This window comes from Protopterus annectens, chromosome 2.part1 (genome assembly GCF_019279795.1).
Source record: "Protopterus annectens isolate FY-2018-M chromosome 2.part1, PAN1.0, whole genome shotgun sequence".
NCBI lineage: Eukaryota > Metazoa > Chordata > Ceratodontiformes > Protopteridae > Protopterus > Protopterus annectens.
In genome coordinates, this window is record NC_056729.1 from 774,592,898 (window position 1) to 774,612,121 (window position 19,224).

At 34.4% G+C, this 19,224-nt stretch overlaps 1 protein-coding gene across 1 annotated transcript in view; it reads left to right on the forward strand.

The window, feature by feature from the left end:
- The window catches only part of EXOC1L (exocyst complex component 1 like), a 373,629-nt gene that overhangs the window by 309,311 nt on the left and 45,094 nt on the right, over positions 1–19,224 (forward strand). The window contains exon 2 of the mRNA XM_044063389.1: positions 17,195–17,325. Coding sequence (XP_043919324.1) covers positions 17,195–17,325 — 131 coding nt within the window. The remainder of the gene's footprint in view (positions 1–17,194; positions 17,326–19,224) is intronic.

Here is a 19,224-nt window from a genome sequence, read left to right on the forward strand (position 1 = left end):
GTAAGTCTCTCCTCCATAGTAAAAACATATTATTCCAGGTATTAAAAAGATTTTGTATATTATGAAAACAGGTATTATAATTATTATATATAATAGATTTAATATCTTTAGATAGTATTATACCTAAATAAGTTGTCTGACCTGAATTGGGTACATATTTAGTAAAATTACTAATGAGAATATTTTTTCGTGTATATATAGGTAGTATTTTAGTTTTTTCTTCATTGAATATTAAACCAGAAATACTTTTAAAATTCATCATTTTATCAAATAGAGACTGCATAGAAGAATTAGATCCTGCTGATGTAATTAGAACATCATCTGCAAAAAGTTGAATTTTGGATGCTGTATTTTCATCTATTTCAAAACCCTCTATGTCAGTACTGTTTCTGATCAAATTAGCCCAAGGCTCCATTACTAAAGTGAATAATAGTGGAGAAAGTGGACATCCTTGTTTTGTACCTTTAAGAATGGGTATTTTTTGTGAAACATATGTTCCTACCTTAATATAAGCCAACGTTCCTTTATATAAATGCTCAATTAGATTTACAAATGCATCTGAGAAGTTTGTGCACTTCAGTAAGGTAAACAGATAGTCCCAACTTACTGAATCAAATGCTGAACTTATATCAAGACTAATAAGTGTTAAATCTTTCTTTTTCCTATTTGCAAAATCAATTAATGTTAAAGTTCTTCTTATATTATCAAAAGTATTTCTATTTACAATGAAGCCTGTCTGATCTATATCTATAATGCCGGGAATGATTGTCTTCAATCTATCAGCAAAAATACTCATAAACATTTTATAATCAACATTAAGTAATGAGATGGGCGATATGAAGTACATCTAGTTGGATCTTTATTAGGTTTTAAAATTGGCGAAATAAATGTATATTGCCAAGATGGGGGGGTTATTAACTCAGTTTGGGCCAAAATAAAAACCTTATGTATTAATGAATATGTACTTTTAGAAAGGATTTTATATATCTCTGGTATAATACCATCATTACCCGGTGCTTTGTTTGGTTTAAGCTTATTTATTTGTGTAATAACCTCTGTATATGAAATACTTTTGTCCAATAGTTTAATCTGTTGTTTATTAAGCTTTTTATTCATGTTTGTGGTTATAAACTCCTTTATTTTATCTTTAGGTTCCATGTTAATGTTATTATTGTTAATATTGTGAAAGTGATTTCTAAATTCATCTAATATTTCTGGTAGACTAGAAACATTTTTCTTTTCCTTAGAGAAAAGATTTCTTTGATATGGTTTTGTTTATTCAACCTTTTTGTTTTATTTTTAAGTCTATGTAAGTATTTGGGGCTTATTGAGTAAGACAAAACTTGTATTTCTCTAGAGTTATTTTAACTTTATGAGTTAAAATTTCTTTGTATTTGTCATTTAGTTTGTTTATTTCTTCAATGACTTTCTTATCCATAATATTTTCTTTATTATTATGTTTATAAGAGTCTAATTTACTTTGAATATCTAACAATTCCTTATCCCAAGATTTCCTTTTATTATTATACCATCTTATACTTTGTCCATATAGATATGATTTTAAGGCATCCCAAACATTGACAATGGAGACTTCAGGAGTATTATTTATGTCTAGAAAATGTTGTACTTCTGAAAGTATATATTCTTTATAGTCTTTTAGTTGAGTTAAGTATGCTGGTATCCTTTTGATCTGAACATTATGAGTATTTTTATCATGAATTCAAAAACAATTGAATTATGATCAGATATAGGACATGAAATGATTTTGGAATTAATTAAATCTGTTACCATCTGGTTAGAAATAAAGACCCTATCTATTTTTGAATAAGTTTTGTATCTGTTAGAAAAAAGGTGTATGGTAATGATTTTGAATCTATCTGATTATTAATATCATTCAAATGATAAGAATTAGCAAAATCATTTAAATGTTTTGCATTAGATGTAATTCTTCTTTTTCCTATAGTGGTAGTATCACTTTCATGTAGTATACAATTAAAGTCACCAGCTAAGATAATATCTCCTATAGAGAATGATATAATCTTATCAAGATGATGTTTCACTGTATTAATACCAATTCCAGGTATCCAATATACATTAATTAAAGTGTAAGTCTTCCCATTAATTTGTACTGTAACCATACAAAACATTCCTTTGTCATCCTGATAAGACTTAATGGTTTTAGGAATAGGCATACTTTTATTCCATAAAATAGCCACTCCTCTTTTTTTCTGAGTGTGCTCTGAACTAACCAATACTGTATATTTGTTTGTGGCTAATTTATCAATATCTTTTTTCAAGAGATGTGTTTCTTGCAGGAAGACTAAGTTGGCCTTATGTAAATTAATGTATCTTATTAGGCTTGCCCTTTTACATGGATTATTCAATCCATTAATGTTTAAAGAAATTCCTTTTAAAGATGTCATTTGGCATTTTTAAAACTTAAGAATCTTATGATCAAAATAACAAATAACAACATAAGTAATGTTACATCTCCTCCTTTAGGTGTACCTTTAAATATAGCTGTATTTATTGAATCTCTTATGGGATTTTGTATAGGATTCAATTTTGTTTGTAGTGACAATGAGTGTACAAAATATATTGTGGATGTCAAAACTATATACATATAACAATGAACAAGTGAAAATAATGTAAGGATTAAACCTTGCATCCAGCCTGGAGTTAAAAACTCCAACTTAGAGTAGCATTTACCACTCAAGTTAACCCCCTACCCTAAGCAGCAGTACCTCAGCTACCACCTTATCAATTTAATACTGGTTATATTTAACTTAAATTAACAGCTTTCAATTCAATTATCTAGCAAGACAAGACTACACATTTGATAAAACAGCATCATATAAACTAAAATAAACTTTTTTTAAAAAACTATTCATACTGCTATATACATCTATGTAATATAATACACTTGTATTCAAATAGCATTCAAATAAACTTGATATTAGGAACCAAGAGGAGAGAGAGAAATAAAAGACATGAAAGAGGGAGGGAGAGTGAAAGAAAGAGAGAGAAAGTATGTAAAAATAAGTTCTAACATTCATTTAAATGAAAAACTTTGGCTAATATGGTTCAGACATTACATATATTAAGATGCATCTATTTTCTGTCATGTAAATGCAGTTAACAGCTTCCAGAAAAAAAAAAACCTTGAATTGCTTGTATATGAGCATTTTACTCATACTCATTATTGTCAATAGAATAAAATATTACATTTATAGAAGTTGTTATAAATCATACTGCATAGTTATGCAAATTCTCAGAAACACTTGCATTATTGTAAAAAAAAAAAATCTGCATTTTGTATGTCTATACTACTGCTTTAAAATATATCACAAGACAATTTCTTCCAGAATAGAGTTATAAAGTTATTTATGCTTGTCAATCAGATGAATTAAATGAGTTATAGTAATGTATATGTTTGGAACATAAGTTTTGAACACAGATTAGTATGCTGCAGTCAGGTAGATTTTCAGAAACACTTGAATAAATGTTTCATTTTCTATGCCTTCTAAAATAAGACATTTACTTACTACAAGAAACTGCATCATTTAAAATCGTTATAACTGACATATTTTATGAATTATAACATAGATATTTAAGTAATTATATAAAATAACTCACATTTAAATGTCACAGAGTTCATTTTCCTTCACATAGTCACAGTTGCATCAGTCCTATTTCCTGGTAGAGTGTTCTTCCTGAATCTGTGATGTGTCAGTGTGATATCTGGGTGAAAGGTCAGGTTAACTGCTTTCAGCTTCTCTGTGAGAATTCTGAGAGTTGAAGCTTTTGAAACAGCATGAGGACACTGTTCATGAAGTAGCCCACATCCCAGATTGTCTCCCTTAACATTGTGGCGGGAAACTTGTTAAAAACTAGTGACAAACATTCATTTAGCAGTGTTAATGCATCTAAACATGACAAAACCTTCACGATGTACCCCACAGGTTACCACAGCCGCTATGCAAGTGAAATCAAGCCCAAAGTTATTAATAGGTAATAAAACTCAATATCACTGTCCCAACACAATTCTATGCAAATCTCATTATTTACTGTGTCTATATGATCAAAAGCATTTCTATATATACAATGGAATATTACTTACTGTTTATATTAATAGAGTTAAAAATAAAACACATTATTTACTATTGTTTAGTTCTAATTATTATTAGTTAAAGCATGACATATTATTTACAAACAAGCATAAGCAGTATAATCAAGAAAGTATAATTAGGAATAGCAGAAGAACATATAAACTTTTTACAAGGAATAAATATGTTATTATTCTATTTATCATATTTTCATTACTCTTCTCTCCCTGCCCTCCCCACCCTTTACCCACTACATAATCTAAATAGAATGTCATTGTTTAAACAAAGAAAAGAAGGAAAGGAGAAAAAAAGGAAAAAAAAATGTATCTAATTACTGACCTTACTTCTCTTTTTCAGAAAGAGAAACAAATTGAATAATAGTTTGTTATTAGTTCCTCAGATATTTTGACTGGTTATGAAACAAAACATTTCTTTGCACACAGAGAATAACTTTGATTAAATCTTTTTCAGAACATTTGTGGCTTTCTGGAAATGCAGGAACTATATGTAAAAAGATTAATAATGCAGTAAAATGATGGGAGAAAAAAAAACATAGAACAAATCATTTGTTCTTTAGTCTCTTCTTCCTCTCAGAAGTCTTCCACGAAGTTTCAGTTGCCAGTCTCTTTAATGAAGGACTAGCCCATTCCATTTCCTCTATTTTATCCAAAATCTTATTTTTTGATAAACAGTAAAGCAGAGTCTAAGTCATCAAAAATTTTAGGACCATCAGGAAGGAAGATTTTTAGCTTGGCAGGAAACAGAAGGTATGTTTTAAACTGTGCTTTTTTAAGCTCCCTTATTAGTGGCAGAAAAACTTTTCTTTTAGCTATTACCAAGGGAGAATAGTCATTGTCAAAACGCACAGTTGTCTCATTAAACTTAACAGGAGCTTTAGCCCAAGCAGATTTAAGAACCATCTCTTTATCAAAAGATGATAGAAATCTAACTATAACTGATCTAGGATAGTTTTTGTTAGAGTTAGTATCAGCTATAGATCTATGTGCTCTTTCGATACCAAAAGAGAATGCTTCTGGTAAGTCTAAAGTTTTAGGGAGCCATGTTGTTAAAAAAGAAGTAATATTGTTACCTTCAATATTTTCTGGCAGTCCAAAAATCCTAATGTTATTGCGCTTAGATCTATTTTCCAAGTCATCCAGCTTTGTTTGTAAGTGTGTATTTTGTTTCAGCAGAAACTCAATGTTGATTTCCTCTTCTTGGATTCTATTTTCCATGTCATTCACAGCTTCTTCTATGCTTGTCATCTGGATCTTCTGTTGTTGCAGGTCTATATGTAACAAGTCTATTTGTTTTGTAGTTTTTTTCTATGAAGGTATCAATTTTAGTATCCATTTTATCCATCTTAGCAGTAAGTTGCTGGATTATAGTTATCAGAGACTGAAGTTCTTTCTTGATGCTGGAGTCCTGAGAATTTGTCTTACTGGAACTCATTTCAGACTGATAAACTGACAGGAAAATTTCCAATGTGATTTCTGACAGGAATATTGTTAAAATTTCCTTTCTTTTTTAGATATAGTTCAAGAACTATATAAAACAAATATATTTAGAAAGAAAATTACTTCAAAAATTAATTTTTTAAGTAATTAATTCCTGTCAGTGTAATGAAGTTGGTGGAGCTGAAGAAATCTGCTGCTATCCTGTGTTCATCCTTGGCCACGCCCCCAATAATTTATTTTCTGACCATCATATCTCTACAGTAGCTCTGAAAGCTTTCTATCTGACTCATCTAATTTCAAAAGGCATATCCTCGAGATATAAAGATGTCATAATTCCCCTTTACATGTATTTAATCAGACCCATTATTCAGTAAAATGCTCCTCTTAGCATATATTTGTCTAAACATGTCACTCAACTTGACAGACCTCAGGTATTCGTAACTAAAAAGCTTAAACAATCTCAGTTATCAGATCAGACTGGCATCCCTCCCTATACTCAGTCTCCTACAGACTCCTCTAAGGGGATATAGCGCTCTCTGACCTCTTAATCATTCTCAGAATAAATGGATCCACAAATACCTAATTAAAGGAACTAAATCTTCATCAACAAATAAATGAGGCATGCTGGTATTAAAGATTCATATCCCAGTGTTCCTGCACCTTTACAACAAGCTTCCAAATCATCTTAACCAGAGTAGCAACCTTGCCATCTTCAAGTCTAACCCAGATAATTGGATGGGCAGCCTCAAATTTCCCTTGGTCTATCTTACATTGCCCTCTAAGAGGCTGGATGGAACTTTTGAATAAGGGTTATTGTCTAAGTTTGTAGTAGTCTGCAACTGATTGCCTAGTACTTTCCCATAAACCTTTAAACCTATATTTCAATTGATTTAACACTTTTCTACTGTGTGTGTTTTGTGGGGGGGGGTACTATAAAAGATACTTTGAATCATGGACATACTTGGGTGCTTCTGGTGTTTAATCTGCAAGTCTGACCTCAGAAGATCCTGAATTATTACTCTAGAAAGAATAGGAAGCTTTTGTTGAGGTATCGAGAAACACAACACCACATTTTCTGGCATTAATAGCTGATTTATTAACTATTATCCAGTTCCAAACTTAGGCAAAACATTTTTGTGGTACCTCTTGGAATGATTTAGCAGTAGAAGCTGACTTTAGTCACACTATAACATCTGCATATAATGCAAGACTGACCTTGAAAATGCAATGACATTGTTATTAAATAATGGGTACAGGAAGGGTCTACAGAATGAGCCTTGAGATGGAGCTGTAGCTCAACCCAGTTCCAAACTTGGGCAAAACCTTTTTTGTGGTACCTCTTGCAATGGTTTAGCAGAGGAAGCTGACATCAGTCATACTATAGCATAGGTTCATAGGAGGTTACTAGACTAGTGGCCCTAGGACCTTTACAAGCCTAGCTATGTAAAAACCCATATACATTAATTGACCATAGTTAGAGGATGGTCATTTTTAGTAGAGTGATTCTATGATCACCAACTACCCCAATTCATTAATGACATAGGTGCTACCCCCAGGGTGAATTTGCAGTCACCCGTCCAATTGTCAATGTTGTGCTTAAATAGGGTCATTGAGAAGCTACACTTCATGTGAAGTGGGAGCTTATTCCAGAGGAGATGCAATCTCTGAAAGATATATCTGTCTCTCCAACATGTTCTGTTAGTCACAGGCTTGATTGAGATCCCTGAAGCAAGTGACTCTTGTCCCATTTGATTTGCAAATGTGCAGCATTTCCATTAGGGCAGGGTCTGAGACTTCTGTGTAGGCCAGGCACAGGTCACCTCTCAGCAGCCTGTATGATACAGAGTGCAGTGACAGAGCTTTCAGTCTTTCCATGTATATCATCTTTTGGAGGCCCCGGATTCTCTTGGTAAAAAACCTCTGTGGTCTCTCCAGTTGCTGCAGGTGTCTGGTGAGATACATACAGAAGGGAGCATTGTACTCAATTAGTGATCTGATAAGGGTCAAGTACAGCTGAGTTATAACCACATTAGTCTTGGAAGCGATGCCCTTATTTATGAGATGAACAATGTAGAAGGCTTTCCTTATCACTATGGACATGTGGTGATTAAAGTTTATATTGCTCTCAACCTGTGTTCCAAAGTCTCAAACCACTGGGTTTGAGCTTAGAGGGGTGCTATCTATATCATAATTAGTAGGGGCTACTTCTTTGCCAAAGGGGATTTTTTTGCATTTAGTTTTAGTCCGTGACTTTGGCACCAGTTATTTGTTTGCATCAGCCCCTTTTGTAATATGTTTACCTTGTTGGGGGACTCAATTATTGCACCCAGTTTGCAGTCATCTGCAAACTTGGTAAGCCACAGGCCATCTACTTTCATGTGGACCTCAGAGAAATAGATTCCAAACAGTCGAGGCCCCAGCTCAGATCCTTGTGTTACCCCACTGGTAACTGATCTACTGGTGTAGGTGGACTCCTCAACTTTGACAGTGTGCATTCTGTCAGTGAGCCAGTTGGCTACCCATCTAGTGACGTATGAGTTAATCCCCAGCTGGGAGATCCCTAAGTTGGGGATTGTGTCAAAAGCCTTGGCTAAATCAAGATAGGTGGTACATATTGCTTTGCCCTCATCCAGGACTTTGATGACATTCTCAAAGAAGTCCACTAGGTTTAATAAGCAAGATCTGTGCTTGACAAAACCAAACTAGGTTGGGTCAAGAGTTTGAAGGTTGCCTGTGTCCTTGTTGATAAGGTGCAAGATGATTCTTTCCATAGCCTTGCAGATTAGGCTGGTTAGGCTTATGGGTTGGTAGTTTCTGGGGTCAGTTGATGGACCCCCTTTGTGCAAGGGGATTATTGTTGCTGCTCTCCACTCTGCTGAAACAAAGTCAGTGCTCAAGCAATTGTTAAAGAGAGTGCCAAGTGGTTCTGCTAGGTCTTGTTTTAGATTGTTTAATAAGCAATCCAGGATGTTATCTGGTTCCATAGAGGGCATGTTTTTGGCCTTGGAGAGTGCTTGTATGACCTGGTCTTTGGAGATACATGGTAGATGACTAGTGTCAGAAATACTTTGGGGTATGGGTGGTGGAGAAGGGGGGGAGTGAAGTTATTGCCAGCTAGCAGGTTGGCAACTTCCTCAGGTTCAGTGTGAGTGGTACCATCCACTATAAGTTCGGCACACAGCTAGGCATTCCCTTTTAGGTTTCTGATGTAGCTAAAGAATGCCTTATGGTTATCTTTAGCTAGGGATGATAATTTAATCTCATTACTAGCCTTAGAAGACTTTACAAGATACCTGATTTGATTGTTCAAACTGTGGTGGGTATTTTTCCTCTGTTGAGTAAGTTACCTCTTGTTCTTAGATATCAGTTTCTTTCTTTTGTTATATAACTTATTTATACTTACAGTCCATCAGGGTAGCTTGTTTTTTTGGGAGGACTTAGATTTAGTCCTGTCATGTTGAGCTGAGTCAGTACATTTGTTTAAGTGGCTATACAGGGCATTTGTGTACTCTTCTGCATAGGAGTCATCGTTGGCTGTGTTAGCAGGGGCTTTGAAACTTTTTATACCATCCCTTAGTAGGCTACAGTTTGCTTTGGAGAAAGTTTTCAGTTTTTCTGCTCCTGTGGGGGTGTCAGGTCTGATCTTTATTTCAAATGAGACTGATTTATGCTCTGAGCTTACCAGGGAGGGAAACACATAGGGAATAGGTGAGCACTAGGTCTAGGACATTTGAGCCCCATGTTGGGCATGCAGACCAACTGTTACAGGACATTTTAATTACAAAATCCAGGAACCTCAGAGCGATCATGTTATTCCTCATGTAACTTGCCCAGTCGATGGAAGGATAGTTTTAATCTCCCATGACCAAGGTGTTTGGCTGTATATACTGAGCGACTCTAGCATGTCCAGGTAATCGGTGTACTTCTTCTGATTCATGGTGGGGGACCTGTAGCTAGCAATGATGTAGTAGGGTATTTTACCTATAGTTATCCAGACCTGGAGTAGCTCAAGAGAGTCATACTGTTTTACCAGTCTTAAGGTCTATTTGGATTTAATGAAGATGGCTACACCTCCACCTTTGGTTCTTTCACATTCATTATGAGGTCTGAATGTGTGAAAGGCATTGTAGCCTTGCAGAGCCGGGGTGTTGTCTGTGGCCTTGAACCAAGTCTCAGTGACTGCACAGACGTCAGCATCTTCCAAGGTGAGGAGTGCTTCCAGGGAATGCAGTTTACTATTTAGGCTCCTATCATCTTCATACAATGCAAGATTGATCTTGAAAATGCAAAGTCAGATTGTTATTAAGTAATGGATACAGGAAGGGTCTATAGAATGAACCTTGGGACAGAGCTGTAGCTACACTACTCCCATCTGACACCCCCCCCTAATCAGTTTGAAGCTGAGGACCAAAAAAAGATGTCCTGTCAGATCTTCAGCTAGGTAACCCATCATTATGCATATATCCAATGTATACAGAACTGTTCTTGGCTCTAGTAACACCTGTGTTAAACTGTAGGAAACAGCTATAATAACAATTAATTTTCAGGGGGAAAAATTCTTCGCAGATTCAGAAATTCAGTCCTGCGGTATCTCACCCCCACCTCCCCATCCCTGGGAGAAAAGATACAACTCAGCTCTTTGATTTTTTCAAGTCAGCATTCTTTGCCATAAAACAAGCCAGAGATTCTATTTCTTGATCTTTGTGATAAGCCAAGGTTTTGCATTTTGACTTTTTTTTAATGAGGGAATGAAAAGCAATGAACAAGTCTGTACCCTATAATGTATTCCCATTATGATGTTATTGGAAAACATTTAATTAAAATTCATAAGTACTTCAGATTGTAGTAGATGTGTAATGGAAAATGGAAACTTGCTTAAATCACATTATTTTTTTAAAGAAAACCCTAAGAACAGTATTTCTGTAACTTTACAAATATTTGATGAGATTAAATATGCTGTATTTTATGACCTCTGATTCATAACTTTTTTTCTTATAAATTAACTTAATAACAGTTTGATCCATTCTTTAGAAACAATAGTAAACACAACCCTAAAAATTTCTGGAAAGCCATTAAAGAAATCTTGCTTCCTGGTGAAAAAGTCATCCATAACCTCTCTCTCAATAACTCACCTCTCAAAATCACAATATAATTCAACTCTTATTTCATAAATAGCACGGCATTTCTAACCAACGATTCCGCAACACCTAATCCTAACCCTGCCCAGCAGCCACATATCACTACATTCACTTTCACCTTCAAACCTGAGCCCACATCCTATATAGAACTATTCTTAAACCAACTCAAACTATGGACTACTTCAACTGATGACCTTCCAAGCAAGTACCTTAAAATAACCATCGATAACATCATATACCCTGTCTCAATCCTTATAAATAGGTCATGCCAAGAATCCCACATTTCCTCTCTTTGAAAAAAGTCATACATTATTACTCTGCACAAAGGAGGAAATTCAACAGACATCACTAACTTCACACCTATAGCAATCTTATCCTCCCATTCCAAAATACTTAAAAAATGTATTGAAAAACAATTGTTAATCTATCTCTTGCAGGAAGAACTCTTATCCCCCACACAACATGGCTTCCATCCTTCCCAATGTACTAGCACTGTACTTCTAATCTACATAGATACTGTGAATGAAGTTTTAATAACAGCAAATTAATATTCTCCTTATTTCTAGACTTTTTAAAGCCTTCAGTACAGTTTGTCACAGCAAACATCTGCTTCAAATGTTCTCATTAGGTCTCTCTCTCTTTCTCTCTGACTCTCATCCCACCCATCTATGGTTCAACAGCTACTTATCCAATAGGTATCAGTCAGTAAAATAGCACTCCACTCTCTCTTCATACCTCCCTGTCACCATCAGTGTGCCACAAGGTTCTATCTTTGGTCCCCTCTTCTTTAACATTCTCACAACACCCTCCCACATCCATACGACAGGCCAACCTAATACAATATGCAGATGATGCCACTCTCATTTGCTCAGCTGACAACATGGCACATCTCGAAAAGATATTCAAGAATATTTAACAGTCACTGAAACAGGGCTTTGTGATTCACAACTCATGCTCAAACCTAAAAAACAAACTACTACTACTTGTTTCCTTAAATCTCTCTGTCATGAAAGTCCTCTGTCTTGATAATACATCCACTGAAGTCACTTCTCATAGCAAATTGTTAGGGATGATTGGGGATGATAATCTTAAATTCGACCTGCATATGCAAAATTGTGTAAGAAAAACTCATCAAAAACTAGGGATGCTTTACAGAGCCAAAAACTTTCTTAACGACACAACTAAAACTACACTTGCCACTATTTATTTCCTCCCCACTATTCTTTATGGTGCTCCCATCCTTACCAACCTCCAGACATCACAAAAATCACAGCGTGAACAATGCTATAACAAAGTTGCAGCAAATACCCATTTCAGAGTCCCATTACTGTATAACACTAAAAAGCCTAAATTGGTTAGAACTATCATATCAACCAACTTACACACAGCTTCTTATCACCTATAAAATTATCCAGCATCCATCTGCTTGTCCAGCACTAAATACCATTATACACAACTATGTTCCCAGTTAGTTATTATGATCCAGTGACCAAAAACCCATGTCTATCTACAAACCTATCAAATCTGTTGGACACTGTCTGTACTATTACCATGCTGCTAAGGCCTGGAACTCCTTACCTACATTATTCAGGTTAGTACCCTCTCTCCCAACCATCAAAGCCATTCTGAAATACTTTCAAGCCAAAATCTGAGCCTGTTCTTGCTCAACACCAGGATAAACTATATCCCTAAATGTGAACAAGTACCTATTCTTACTTTACACCTCCTTTCTTCACTCACTTCCTAACTTCTATCAATTTCTCTCCCTGACTTTCACTCTATATATACAATAAGCCTGATTTTTTTCTCACTTCATATTGCAATTCCTGTTTGTATTATACTAACTTACCTTTAATTTCTCTACAAACTGTCTAAAATTTCTCTAAATATTAAATCATTGTCATATAACTTTTACCTATTCCTAACCAATGATTTCATATATCTAATTTGGCATAATTATTTAAACTGTAGATGCTTTTTGTATATATTTTTTAGATTGTAAAGTTATTGTTTTTAAAATGTCTTATAATACTTTGGAGCTTTTCTCCCAAAGGCTTCCATATATTCCACATATTAAGCAGATAATTTAGGGCAATATGTAATTTCCTTATACATGTAACATAGTGCTTTTTCATCTACAGTCAGTGCTACATACCTTTTGCAATATTACATTTTCCCATTTTATCCACCAACCATGAAATGTCTATAAATGAACAAGTTATGACACCTTTTTCTTTTTTTTTCATGGGATGAATAAAGCAATAGAAATGGTATGGTTGTCAAATGTATGACTGTGTTAACTAGAAACAGTTCAATGATACCCTTGATGCCCGCATTTCTAAAAACAGGCTGTTCCTGTACCATTCCTGATATGCTTTTTATTCAGAACTATGTTTTATTGAGAGCTCCTCACAAATGGTTCTTTTATATGATACCATTACTTTAATCTGTTTTGATAGTTTATTTGTAAGGACAGGAGAATAGGCTTGAATCCACAGTTTCTATAGCTTATTAAGTCATCCATCTATAACTCCATTTTACCCATTTCACATACAGGGACAGGGTGTAACTTCAATAGTGACCATCATCTATAGTCGATATTTATACCTCTGGGTGGCTTATTATTCTCATTCATCATTCATTTTGTTTCACACTATTTCTAATACACTTTACTTCTTTTTGTTTAACTTGCATGTATGGTGAACTTTGCACTTTAATATCTTAGATGTAATACAATTCCAGATTTTATTAGAAGAGTGGTATAAATTGGGACTTGTCCTATAGAAAAGGCCATCATTGTCTCATTTTAAATCAGTCTTAATTATACTAGGAAGAAAGAAATAATCATTTCTATTTACATTTTACTTTTGTGAGTGAGGACCACAAACTGACTTCTGATTTACTAAAACTGAATAATGCAAATCATATTTAGTATGTACTTCCAATAGGGTGCCCAGTAATTTGTTTAAAATTCTTATCTCTCAGATACCTATTTAGCAATTTTCCTACAGGTTTTGATAAATTACCCACAATCCAACAAGTCTCAGGTAAATTAAAGTCTGCAAGTAGCTCTTTGTGTTGAATATTACGAAATAAATGAATTCCGGTAATTCTCTTAGATCTTGTATTGATCTGCATGCCAGTTTATAGAGTACTAAAATAAAATTGATATCTCATAAAACTTCAAAATGACAGCCTTGTGGTCTGTTTTACTGCTGCTGCTACTTATTTATTATTCACAAAGACAGCAAAATCAGGGTTATGCTTATGCAATATTTCAATGGCATTCATAATTTGTAAATGCCGATGCTTAATACCCAGTTTTTCATCTTTGCGTCATTTCAGTGACCACTGCAATATCACATTCACTGCCATGTCATTAAACCATAATTTGCTTTTATTCCTATCATTTCTAATATTAAAGGCCAACTGATTTCTGACGTGTTTCTGGATCTGTCCAAGGCCTTCAATACCATTTCCTACAGCTTTCTTCTAAAACAACTCTTTTCAATTGATCTATCAAATAACTCCACCAACCGGTTGTCTATCTACCTTTCCAATAGATTCCAGTCTGTTAAATGGATTAATTCCTACTTATCTTTTATAACCATCAAAATAGGTGTTCTCCAAGGTTCCATACTTGGGCGACTACTTTTCAACATATTTATCAACAATCTACACTCCATCAAATGTCAAGCATCCGTCATACAATATGCAGACAACTCCACATTAATCTGTACTGCCAGTAACCCAATTACCCTACAACACATCACCTGAGAGTCATTTTCATCATTTGAAAGCTGACTTAATAACTCTGAACAATCCAAAAAAAAAGCAAAGATGCTATTATTTCTCCCAAAAGCCCTTACACACCTCAAACAAAATTTCTCAGTAACAGTAACTGATAACACCCCTTTAGAAGTCATCCCCAATACCAAGCTACCAGGCATGGCAATTAATGATAACCTGAAATTTGACTTACATGTGCAACAAGTTATAAAAAAACTCACCAAAAATTAGGGACACTACAGAATAAGAAAAATATTTAACTGATTCATCCAGGAAATTCTTGGCCTATACCCTCCTACTCCCTACTTTACTATATGGCTCCCCTGTATTGCTTAACCTTTAAGCTTCCATCCAAAATAAATTAAACCAGTGCTACAATAAAGTATCACAATTTGCCACTAACTCATAAAACAGAACACATCACTGTGTAACCCTAAAATGGCTTGATTGGCTAAAATTACTTAAGCAACTCAATTACACCCAAATTCTCCTTGTCCACAAATTAATATACAAATCAGAACAAAGCAGAACTAGGCCTCTTTGATCTGAAAACAAAATGCTCCTCACTACCTAAATACCAGACATGTCAGCAGGAAATTCGCTCTGTTCGAACTCTGCAGCCCACTCCTGGAATTCTATCCCCTTATCCTTTAACATACTAGTAACCTTTCCATTTTCAAGACAGTTCTAAAAAAATTATCTTTCTGACACCAGGGCCTGGGCCTAGACCTGCATAACCCTCAAAATAGATGCATGACTGCCTACTTACCATTACCATAGCTAAGCGTTTCTCACTCTGAATTCACCAACACCTCTATATTATAGCAGGTAGTAATGATAGTACTAATGGCCTAATATCAAAGGAAGATCTCACGTTAACAATACCATACTACTGATGTATGCTCTTCTACCTCTTCATCTGACACTTACTACTATTTATTTCATCTGAAGTGTCCTTCCACAATATTTTCATCTCTCTAATAACGATCAACTCTCTCTCTCTCCTTGTTCTTAATTTTCCTTTCTGCTCATTACCCCTCCTCATCTCATTCTATTACTCAGACGATTTTGGCAGCAGAATACTCTATTTCTCACTGCCATATATTATTAGAAATATTGTCTGTTTTAAATAACAATGTAGTAGTTTACTTGACATAGACTATTCACTTCTGCATGTGTCTTGCTATTTGCAGTACATACTGTATTCTTGATCACAATTTATCCTAGCAATAGTCTGTAAATGTATTTCAATCTGTTGTTTTTTTTTTCTGTTGTGGGGATTTTCTTCCATTGTATATAATTACTTATCAGCTACTGAAAAATGTTTTCATGTGTGTTTTGTAGAGCATTTCTCCCTAACTTATTGTAATATATTTAATCTGTTGAAGGTCTTTTCTCCCCTTGTAGATATTATTCATCAACTACTGCTTAAATGTTCTTGAATCTGTTGTGGTGCTTTTCCCCTTGGGCCTCCACTGAAAGTGGGCCATTGGCTCAGTTGGATTTCCAAAGGACATAGAAAATAAATAAAATGTAAATCGATACAATTTTAATTCTACAGTAACCTAAATTATTTATCCCATGATGGGGCCTTGATCCAAAAACATGTTTATGGAGTAAGAATCTACAACAGAATTATACAATGAGGCAAATATTCTTTTTTTCTGTTGTAAGCAGATAAAGCCATTCAGAAGCCATCACAGAAATGTGTGCAAGTCATTTGTGTAACTGAAACCATAATGCACCAAAACTTTCCTACAGATAAGAATTTGCATATTTAATCCTGTGATTCTACTTTTTGACATGACCTAATCTATACAATTGGAAAACTGGATAAAAACTTGATATTTTTGAAATCATTAACTTGCCAATTCATCTGTACAATGTTAAGATGTTCTTGAGTACAATATCATTTTTGTGTGCATACTGAATCAATGTTTTAATACTCTGATGCACGTTGTGTGGCATGCTCTAATTCTGCGATCTGGCACTAGACAATAGGATTTACTGTGTAAACTATCCTTAATATAAACAAGATGTCAATAATTTTGTTTACTGAGTCACCTATTACTAAGGTGACACCATTCATGCAATTAAAAATGGGTATTAAGGGAATGCATAGACTATCAAATTCTATGTTTTGCAGTATGTGAATATACAGCAAGGAAGCGTAACATGATATTCTATACTGCCCTTAAATATCCGTTTTTAATTAAATCATTCAAGGGAAATATGTTGAAATTCTACATATTAAAATTTAGTTTAACTAATCTAACATTTACAAGCTTACGGGCAAATATAAGCAGTGTCACATATTTTAGTATATCTGAAATGTTTCTTCTGTACCTGCAGTTTTGGAATTCTGAAGATGATTGAATTAAAAGACCTTTTAACATATGTCCATTCATGGGAACCACTGTTATTGTTGTCCTTATTATTTAATGGCCATATTTGTAACTGTAACAGTAGCTTCCCAGAAAGATTGAGTTGTCAAATAGTTAATTCACGTGTCACTTGTTTATACCTGAGTATCCAGATGCTTTAAGTTGGTGGACAGTTTCCGTGTTATTGGACTTAGTGGTTATATAGTGACCACTTTCTTTTCAGGTCATCTTCGAATCTTCCCCTTTTATTTTCATTGTTGTATGTTGATATAAATTAGTATAATTTATTTAATGAAGATACTTCTGCTCATATTTTACAGTGCCTAAAAATCGAGAAGTTCAAATATCAGTAGTGAAACATTACAGAATCTCACTGGATGACAAATATGAGAAACTTAAAACATGGCTGTTGAAGGATTTGGAAATGATTGATGGAAAGGAAGCTGATGCAGTAAGTCATTTCAACTATCAAGCTTTTTTGATAAGATGTCTATCATTTGTTGATAAGATGCCAGCTTATTTAATGTTTATTTTATTACATATGAATATTAAAGGTAAAGTATATTACATGTAAACTATGGATACTGTACTTGAATAATGAAGCAATATGAAGTTTAATATTTTGCTTAAAAGTTAATTTATATAACAAATTATACATCTTTGTGTGAGAAGAAAAAAAATCATTCAGCATTGTATTAATACGATTCCCCTTTTTATCTGCTTTTAAACTGCTGTGTATTGCTTATATTTAAAATGAATTCTATATAAGCAATACTAGTTTGCTTTTTAGTTTGCAGTCAAAATGCAGGTGTGCCCAAGCAGCCCATTGTTTTAACAGTACATGATACTTTACATATTGCATGATGTTCAGCTGCAGGGTCTTCTAAATATTGCCCTGTACCGACAATTGTACTAGTTGCAGGTGTAGCTAAGTGCCTAGTAGTGTTGAATAATTTACAGGATCATGACTTGTTCTCAGAATGAACATCTATATGGACTTGTTGCCTTGATAAGGGCTTTGTGTTTCTTCCAGAAAGTGCTACTATCCATCGACTTGTTAGTTTGCCTGAAAATCATTTCAGTGAATGGAGTGCCATAAACTACTGAACAGAACCCCTCTAGTTTTACAAAATGTTATTTCAGAAAAGAGTGAAGAGCAGATGTCAAATCACTGGTCCCCTTAGCGAATGCATATACTATTAGTGTTGTTCCACACCCAGTCAAGCACTGTATGATGGTTACTTTTATGCTGAGCTTATGAATCCCTCAGGAATCAGTCAAAGGTATAAAATCAGGAATTTTATATGGTGGCAATAATACCTTTTCCAATGTAAAAATCAGAAGTACATCCCGGAATAGTATTCTTGTGACAGAATGAACAGTGCAATAACTGATGAATGGGAACTGCTGCATGACGATTTTAAAAGTTATATCAGTGACAAAGTGTTTTACTGACCCAAGGTATAGAATGTTTACTGGTACATTGTGGATGTGGGGAATATATGTACCATGACAGTAATACCACATGAAGCTAGCATCAATGAATGTTTGCTTTAATACTAGTCATAAGGTCCCACTGGGCGATACATGCAACACAGGTATGCATATATTTTCTATACTTAAGTTCATATTGTTGCATAACAACATTCATTTCAGTAATTCTGTGGTGCACACCAAACTGTTCAAGGCCTTATAGACAGGGCAGATTGGTAATTTTAACAGCAGCTGTCAATTACTGAGCAGTAGTGCAGGATGGGCCTACAACTATCAACTGTAAGTGTGTCCTAGGGTGGATCTGTAGCCTTGAAAAATATTTGATGATGAAACATTTGGCATGGTATAGAGGCCCCTTCAAATTTGTTAGCAGATGCAGAAGATGTTAACCTTCAATATTAATTTTTATCAACTCCAAAATGTTACATTGTGATCATTTTCTTCAGTCACTCCCCTTAATGTACAATAGCAAACCCTGCCGAAAGCTCTCAAACACAGTGCTACACAATATTCACAATTTTGTCAATGTCCTTCCTGATCAGATAGTGTCTGAAAGCAGAGGCAAATGTATCTGCTATTTGATTTTTATTTACAATACATTTTATGAAATCTAGCATGGATCCATGTGGACTAACTTTATCATAAACAATTATTTTCACGAGCAAGGACAGAAAAAGTGCATTGTGTAACATGAGTGTTAGTCACATTGCAAATGAATGTACCTAAACTGTTTCTAAGTGTTTTCTACTTTTGTTAGCCATTTGCAAATGATATTTTCTCAAAATTCTATATAGCTCACCATATAACACCAATTACAAGAAATAATTAGACTAAATACTGTGCAATTGAATTACAA